Raw genomic sequence first — 9398 nt, 5'->3', positions numbered from 1 at the left:
GTCTTTCGGCTTGTTCACAAAAGTCGTCCTGCGCTACAGGCTGCGCAGATTCATTGATAAACAAATTAAGATTACATTCCAAACAGCCAATTAGCGAGCCTAGGCAGAGAGCGATGAACAAATATATTTAGCTATGCATTAGCCACGAGAGAATTCTGATAAAAGTACATCCTAAATGTACTTGCGCATACTGTCGAACATATAATGCGCAGCACGCACACCCACCCAAAAGGTGCGCACCAACACTAAACAGTGCGCAGTTTGTTTGGTAGTAGTGGACTGCAGTTGCATCCATCTCTGGTCATGGGTCAGTTTTACGTTTTCCATACGAAAGATTACGGTTCTGAATTGGAGAGTGTACGCTGATCCAAGATCCGTGTTTAAGGCACTTAGAGTCTCTTCTCAGCAGCTTCGGTCGGTCTGGATGTCTCCATTGTAGCCATTAGATGGAGACAAAACAGAGGGATAACATACCACAGAATAAACACAGTTCATTTCAACTGTTTTGTTTTCATAAAATGGCAAGAAGCTTAAAATGTACAGATCAGATCAATCCAATGCAAATTGTATATCACGTTTTGAAAGCAAGGCTTGAAAGCAAACGTCACTAGCAGATTTTGGTTAGGAACATATTTACATTTTTTCTCTACATTAGATTTGTATTGTTCATTTTGTGTTTCGATATTTTTAATATAGCTTTTTATGATGTATCACATAATGCATCCTGAATCTGATACATCGTTTGAGCACCGACTTCTCTCTCGCTTGTGTCCTTCAGGACTGCCCCATAAGCTTCATGTATCTCATTCAGATGTGGAGTCCCTCCCATTTCTGCAAGTACGAGGTATGAGCAAAACATTCAATATTGTCTTGCGAGCGGAGAGTGTTTCTCAAGCCCAGTGGATGTAACATTACAGAAGAAAACAAGGGATAACATGGGATAGCGGGTGCGGAATCGTGAATTATACTGAAAAGAGGTATTACCTATTCTCTGGGACTTTCTTTATACAAAATATAAGATAGGATAGAAGTTTTGGATGTGCGTCGTACAGTGCTGTTTTCTTATGGTGAATGATGATCAATGTTTGGGACATTGTTTTTAGGAAATAAACATACATTTTCTTTCTTTTCTTGCAGGTAGTTTCAGAAGTGGATCTACATGAAATCACTGCTGCCTGCCTTTAACCATTCCGCGCTGAGAGTATTCAGTTCACGTTATTAGGTCTTCAGTCAATTTTACGTGTGGACATAGCTACACAAAAATCTGTAATGAGGGACAGATATTTGTTAATTCGTTAAAGTCATGCTTTAGAAAATATTTTTATTTGAAACTAATCATAGTTTCATTCAGTGGAAATTAAGGTTTTATTCTCTGTAACTATTACAGGGTTAGGGTTAATTATTTTCTTCATCAAAAACAATGGTGGAACCGGTGGGTTTTGTGGAAGCATGGAAAGCCCAGTTTCCAGAATCAGATCCTCCTAGTATGGAGCTGAAAACATTGGGGGATGTTGAGCTGGAGCTGGAGAAATGCAAGGTATCTATCAGGCAGCTTGAATTGGAGGTGAACAAGGAGCGATTTAGGATGATCTACCTTCAGACTTTACTGGCCAAGGAGAGGAAGACTTATGATGGACAGAGATGGGGATTCAAGAGAATGTCCCAAGTGAACGCAGGAGACCAGTCCAGTAGCTCAGACACCCAGACGTCCCACATAGATGAGCCATCAGTGGAGGACCAACATGGAGATGTAGCTGACACAGGCAGGTTTCAACCGTGTCCAGAGGGAGAGGTGGATGGGGTGTCTCCACCCAAACAGCAGGGTGGGTCATCCTCCCATAGGCGTACGGTGGCCCCTGCAGACACTGCAGAGTTTCCAACCAAGGAGAGTGTGGGCACGGGCTCAGTAGCAGCACTGAGATCCAACTTCGAGCGGATCAAGAGAGCAAACTCTCACACTGCTGGAGATTGGAAAGGGTTGTCTGTCCTTGGAGGGATGGAGAGACCCTTCTATGTGAACATGGAGTACCATCATGAGAGAGGACTGGTGAAAGTCAACGACAGGGAGGTCTCAGACAAGATCAGCAGCCTGGGCTGTCAGGCCATGCAGATGGAGCGTAAGAGGTCCCTCCACTCGCTGCCTGGCAACCTGTCCTCTGCCACTGGGGACATCCGCAAATCTGTTCACAGAGGCAGATCCGCAGAGGGCTGTGGCTACAATGGGGTGTATGATGATGTAGAGGTGAACCCACATTTCCTCAAGGACAGTATGGCCCGTGCCAATGGGAGGAGACCTGAGCGTCAGCTTTCCGATTGTCAGCCTTACACCAGTGTATATGTCGGGGGATTGATGAGTGAAGGGGAGGGGAGGGTCATCCATATTAGGGACCACAGTGTGGAGGAGGACTCCCACCTCAGCTGGCCAAGGCGCTCCTACTCACCTGGCAGCTTAGATGATGTTGGAGGTGTCTACACTCCAGACTGCAGCTCCAACGAGAACCTTACGTCCAGCGAGGAGGACTTCTCCTCGGGCCTGTCTAGTCACGTGTCCCCGAGTCCCACCGCCTATCGGATGTACAGGGAGAAGAGTCGCTCACCTTCCCAGCAGTCCTTTGACAGCAGCAGCCCCCCCACCCCCCTGTCTCAGAAGCGCCTAAAGCAGCACATGGGGGTGTCCGACGCCGCCATCGTGGGAGTCCGTAAAACTGGCCAGATCTGGCCCAGTGATGGAGACTCCACAACGTCCAGTAGGACGTCACATGACAACAGTCTCCATGGTGATATGGGTAGGTCTGCAAGGCCAAAAGCTTAACTGTCCTTTTAAAACCAAGATACATTGTATCCTCTTTCACTCTTAGGATATGAGACAGTGTAATCATGTTGCGTTAGGCAGATAATTAGAAGCATTACATTTAAGAGATTTTAAACACAGGGCTCACTTTCAATCACTACTATTTCATGTATCTATGAGAGATGCCTGTACTTGCCCTGACTGGAGGTGAAAGGAAGGAATTCATTTGATGTGATATATGACTGATATAAATCACAGGAGCATTTAGCTTAGTACTGCAGTGCGGCCACTGCCAAGCAGTCCACTGGTTGTATATTTATTTGTAGAATATATGACTTTTCACTTAGTAGGCAGGCCTGCCCCTCTTTCCCCCCTTCTGTTCTTTCCCATTGAGTGCTGTAGTGCCCTTCTAGAGATGGTCTGATTGAGACAGCGAGTGCCCTAAGGCTGCCCAGTCACTCATCTCTGTCCACCCAGAGTGTTTTTGTGTCAGCACACATCAGTGTTGTTGTCCTTGGCTAGGAGTAATTAACTTAAAGGGTTTTGTGTAGCGTGATAATTTTAGGGAGGCTCTTTGTAGGGGGTGGGGAGGAAAAGGGCAGACAACTCTCACTAAGGACAAGGACAGAGGCCTCAAAGTGTGTCACATGGCTTCCCATCAAAATTTCAGGCATCAGTGTTTCCTGTTGTTATGTGTGAACACAATAGGAGAATCACTCATCCAGAACATGTATTGACACTATAACAATATAACAATGTTAAGTGGGATTGGGAGTTACTTACTTGGAGTTGCCAAGGACAGAACAAGAGAGACAGAGTGAGAGTTCCCATGCAAATGATTTATTAAAGCAATAAAACACAGGCTATAGCCATTTTATATATATAAAAAAGAGAAGGTTGAGACACAGCAGATTAGGTAAGAAGTAATGCTCTCCATGGATTTGCTCACCGTCTTAGGCTTTCGATCTGATGCCCTCGGTCACAGATTATGACAGGGAAATGTATAAGTCACGTTTTGTTGGGTAGTGTTGTCTTCTACCCAGTACAGTTCTTAAATAGTGTTGTTATTAAATGTAACTGTTATTATGGATATGTTTGTTTACTCTTTCCATGATGGTGATTTAAATAGCTAAAGACATAAATGAAGAGATGACTCAATGCCACATACTTCCTCATATCACATGATTTCACTAGAGTCATAAAAACAGAGGGTCAGTAGGAGTAAATCTGTGTACATTCTTGGATTCCATTTCAGACATAGTGGGCTCAACTGCAGTAGCAGTAAGCAATAGGCTCTGGAATGACTTTGGTGTTACCAAAAATGTTTGTCGAGCAGGTTTAGCAGTAGTTCAGAACATGTCGTTGTTATCTAAGGTGATAGGGCTGATATGCAATGAACAAGTAAATAACCTTTGGAATAATACGCATGAACAGTAAGGCAGTGTGCTGCAGCTCTATTGACAGAAATGTGCAAACAAGGCCTATTTCCAGCCAAAATGCCTCACTTCTAAAATACCAAAGAATACTCATGTCTGTCTGAGTCTGGAGTGGTTGTCCAAAAAGGACATGTTGCTGAGGTAATGGTTGCACTGCAGGATCGCCTCATGCAAACTGTGCTTTGTGGATTAGGCTACCAGAAATCTGGATTTACTTTCTGATGTCGTAATAACATTGTTGCACACATTGCTGGATCAGTACTCTGGTAAGCAGGGGTTATGCGGCAAGCATGACAATCCACTGTTCTCTGTTGTGGTCTCTGACATTTAGGGAGCAGTGGAGAAGTATTTATGTTTTTAGTTTTTAAAAACCGTGGCAGCATTCACTAAATTCCATTTAATCTGCCTTGTAAAGCCATTTTATAATGGCAATGTTATAAAGGGCCCCAGTATTCTACTTACATAACGTTAACATTCTGGTGAATATTTAGATTTAAAAGGAGAGTTGTGTCTCTCTTAATGGTCAGTCACATGTCCCAACCCCCCCTGCCCCCCTCCCCGACCCGAAACAAGTTGGCAGTTTCATTACAGGATTTTTATTTGAAAGGCCTCCTCACTGCTATTCTCAGCCTAAGTAATTGTAGGCAACAACACTAAATATAAGTACAAAATGAACAAATTGTGAAACATTTTAGAAACTAAAAGCTTTCTCCTGGCTAGTAACTGTCGCTACACTGTCAGTTTTTATCTCTAGGACTTGCTTAGTTAGCTTGACAACTTATTTCTGGCTGTGTGAAAACTGATATAGTCATGTTTTGTACAGTAGCAGGGAAAGAGTACTTAAAATGGTTGTTTAATTGAATATATCCACATTTACAGTTACACCATTGTCTTATAATAGATAGCGGGACCCTGTCCACACTGATCTCACTCACCAGGCAGGTAGTTCAGGTGACACAGGTTGTGCTAGAATGACAACACCTATCAAGAGAGAATGCAGTCACACTGGTATTCAGTACAATATTAATGGCTTAAATGGATTAAAGACTGGTTGGACTGTACTGTATCAGAGTAAGTACCCCTCTGCCAGGCCCCCCTCAGCCTTGTAATTTGCCTCAATTGTAAGTTTTATCTGTATCCTTTTCTCAAAAGTCACTAGAAATGACCATTTAAGAGCTGTTTTAAAAATATAGAAAATATCACTTGAGATGCAAGAGTTTGAGATGAATTAAAAAACAAAAAAACACAATTATATATTGTAATGCGGTGTAGTCTGTGACTACTTTGCCAGCCAGGCAGGCAGAGACAGGGTGGCATTGACAGGGCTCCTGCAGCCCACCTCCAGTGTTTCAGTCTGGCATGGTGGCTTGGTCTCGTAGCCTGGGGAGAAGGGAGAACCCTGGCGCTGGGTACTGTACTGACTGGCATAAACAGGCCTACAGTACTGTACTGACTGGCATAAACAGGCCTACAGTACTGTACTGACTGGCATAAACAGGCCTACAGTACTGTACTGACTGGCATAAACAGGCCTACAGTATGTCAACTCTGTGCCACATTCCACCAATGTTCCACGTCCTGCCTGGAATCATTGGAGAAGGGCCAGTTTAAAATTGACACATCTCTAGGGTCTTTTTTCCTTGAATAGGAATAAGAGAAGAATAGCACTGTCTCCTGGTGTGTGGATATCTAGGCCAATTGTCAAGCCTGGCTGTGAATAGAGCTGCTGATTAGCTGTGTGCATAGGGGAGGGCAGTTCTCTGATGTGTCTGCTTTGCCACAGTTCATTATCGTCATGGCAATGACATACTGTAGACATGCCACTGGCCACAGCCTGTTTCTGTGGCTCAGGGAGTCTGGGACTGCCATAGAACTGACTCATATATTAATTATTCAATATGAAATATTACAATGATGAGGGGAAGACATGAGAAGCAGTGCTACTGAGGCTGAAATGATCTTGTCCTTACATGTTGATGTTTTGTCATAAACCATGTGTACAAGATAGGGAAGAATCCGGCTTAATAAGCACTGAATTAATATCCAAGTGATTGAAATATTTATTTTGAATGTCTGCACTTTTGAGTTAATCTGTGTCAGCCTCACTCTGCTTTATGTTAGACAGACAGATCTGTCTGGAGAGGTGTATGTCGGCCTTGACACTAATGTAAAGCATTCACTTAGCCTGTCTACTAATGACCAAGTCAGTCTGAGTGTCTGCCTCAGTCCAGGGCTGTGTTTGCAACCTCAGCAGGAGGCAGAGAGGTGGTGGCCCACACTCCTGGTTAACTGTAGACTCATGAATTTTTCAGTGCTCCTGTGGACGCCCAGACAGGCTGATCTTTGTACCTGAAATATCAACAATTTGAGGTTTGGTGAAAATAATTTGGCCTCACCCTCTCCTTGAGTTTGAATGCAATCGGACAGTTTAGTAGAGTGTGTGTGTGTGTGTGTGTGTGCGCGCGTGCGTGTGCGTGTGTGCGTGCGTATGTATGTTTGTGCATGTGTGCATGCGTGCTTATGCAGCTTATGCAGGCTGCGTGTGTGTCACCTGTCCTCCCGGGTGGTTGACTTGATAACATGGTGGATAGTAGAGCTAGTGGAGAGTGTGGCTGGAGAGCTGGCAGGGGATCAGTGCGCCAAGCCTGGGCTCTACCAGCTGCAGAGGGAATACAGGGACAAACACACCATTAATCTTTCTCAATTGAATTGAACAGGGACTGTCCAGTTCAAGTTACAACAGCACAGGGACGGGTTGTTGAGCAGTACCGGAATCACAACTGGTAGTGTCAACTTTAGCCTTTGAGAAATGCTGCAACAGAATGGGAGCAGTTCTGTACTGTACTCCCAGGTTTAGAAGCAATATAGTATCTAGGGTTGGGTGAGCAACATTGTCTTGTTAACGCTATATCTTTACATTTCTTAATTTCTGAAGGATGGTGGAGACAGGACAGCGTGAGCAACATCTAATATCGGCCCAACCCTACTGTTGACTTGAGATGTTTTTACAGACCCATGTATTTTCTTAGAGATAGTGGTAGACATATAACCGTATAAGACATATTTATGACCCTGCGGCCCTCCCCTCAAGCCTCCCTCCTCTCTGTAATCCTCCCTCGTGCTCTGTATCGCCCCTCTGGTCCCCTCGTCTTAGCTCCCCTTCCTGGTCCTACTCAAAGGGCTCTCTGTGCTGCTTGCTGGCAGGCCAAGTGTTTATGGAATGTCTCAGCTGCTTGTGGGGTGTGGGGGGGGGGGGGGGGAACACAGCTAATGAAATGTAAAGTGCTGTATGTGCTCACCTCTCCAATGACAGCCTGACCCTTGGGGCTTGTAGTGCAACTATTAGTTTGTGGATATATTGCCTCTGGCAGACAGCACTCCTCCATGTATCTTTTCGTCCACAACAATGACACAAATCAACAGGCAGGATGTTTTGGCTAGATTCTCATTCTGCATACTGCTATCCTTGACATTAATGTAGGGTTATAGAGAAGAATGTCTTGGTCTTTGTTCCTGTAAGTAGCTTTGAGAACCAATGGTTCTCTCAAGCCTAATGGCCCTTAGGGGCCAGGAGCCTATCTCCTGTTTCCATAGCGTGAGTACAAGTACACCCCCTGGACATGACACTGGTATGTCACAGGTCTTACCCCCAATCCAACCCTTAATGCTGAGTGCCAAGCAGGGAGGCATCGGGTACCATTGTTATAGTCTTTGGTATGACTTGGCCAGGGATCGAACTCACGACCTCCCAATCTCAGGGCAGACAATCTACAACCGCAAGGCCGCTGAGCTGGTGATTCTTTGTTTTCCTATGGAACACTTCTGATGCTGGCCAGGCCCTCCATGCTGGTCCGGGTGTTTCCTATGAGCGTCTCTCTCTCTGAGATTGCCCATCCTGAAAAAGTAATATGGATGGGTTGACCTCACCCTCAATGTGGGGCATTTTGGGGAACATTAAAAAGTAGCAATCTGCATGTCAATGATATGAATATCTGTGTGTGTCCAGGGTCTGCTTATTCAGGGTATTTTAGAAACCAGGTGGTACAGTACAGTGGGACACAGGTGTTGAAATATGAATAATTTATCCATTGATACAGTTTGAGGAAATAACGAAAGTGTTTGTGACAGTGGTTGTGTCTTTCTTCCCTGTCTCACATTAGTATCACATATCAGGGTACAGTATCTGTGTGTGTGTGTGTGTGTGTGTGTGTGTGTGTGTGTGTGTGTTTCGCTTATAAAGTCACATACTGTAGCAATTATTGGGCCTTGATATTCTTTTATACAGAGCACTACTGTGACCACCCTGAGCTATTTCAACACACTGATTAGTAGGTGTGCTGGGCTGGGCGGCTGAGTCCTGACCTACACTGCTCAGTGACTGGGGCTAATTTTAGGCTGTCCCATAACAGATGAGGCTGGTAGGCCTCTATGCTTCTGCTGGTCCTGTGGTCTGTTTCCCTCCCACTTAAACAGGCACTTCAGAAGAACCAGGATGTGCTGATGTTTGGTTGGCTCACACTCTGATGATTTGCCAAAACACCCAGTCAGCTGCTTCCAGGGCCGTCGTGCCCCCACCCCATCCCAGATGCCACATTTTCAGGCCTGTTTCTTCTCAACCTGACGGGCGAAGCCCAGTCAGAGAGAAAACAGATGTGCCTGAAGTGAATGAAGTGTGTGCACAGTACTGAAAAGATCCACCCCAGTACTCCCAGGTTCGCTGTGAGGTTTGACCAAAAAAAAGACCCTTTGTAGTAGTGGAATTGAAGTGCTACTGTTTGTAGCCGGAGGATCTAGATCCCACTCAGTGAGTTCAGACAAATGGATTGTTTTTGATGTAGCTGTACAGCTCTCCATCTGCCTCATATAAAGCAAGGGCAACTAAAAGAGGCCACGAATGACTGATAGTAAAAAATCCATCCCCGCGCCCGGTTCCCCTCTGTTCGCTGTCCCTCTGACCGCTGTCTCCCCAGTCACCACTCGGTCAGGATGAGAATCCATTTAGTGGAGCTATAAAAGTGGCACTAACCTCTTAACCACATCACACTTTGGCATTTTTAGCTGTTCTTTTAAAAGGTGTCAAATCTCTCCAAATCTATACAGAGGCAGCAAAGAGGCTGTCACTGCGCTACCCACTCGATGCTAAAGGGATTTTTATTCGTCCTATACCGTAA

General features: G+C 44.9%; 1 protein-coding gene across 1 annotated transcript in view; it reads left to right on the top strand.

The window, feature by feature from the left end:
• Positions 1-1420: 1420 nt before the first annotated feature.
• Positions 1421-9398, top strand: part of LOC308158451 (breakpoint cluster region protein) — a gene marked incomplete at its 5' end in the record, with an annotated part of 28652 nt that continues 20674 nt past the window's right edge. Inside the window, one exon of the mRNA XM_080532072.1 lies at positions 1421-2786. Within this exon, the coding sequence (XP_080388198.1) occupies positions 1421-2786 (1366 nt within the window). The remainder of the gene's footprint in view (positions 2787-9398) is intronic.

Source organism: Nansenia antarctica (genome assembly GCF_963989245.1).
Source record: "Nansenia antarctica genome assembly, chromosome: 5".
Taxonomy (NCBI): Eukaryota; Metazoa; Chordata; class Actinopteri; order Argentiniformes; family Microstomatidae; genus Nansenia; species Nansenia antarctica.
This window is presented reverse-complemented; position numbering and strand designations above follow the sequence as displayed.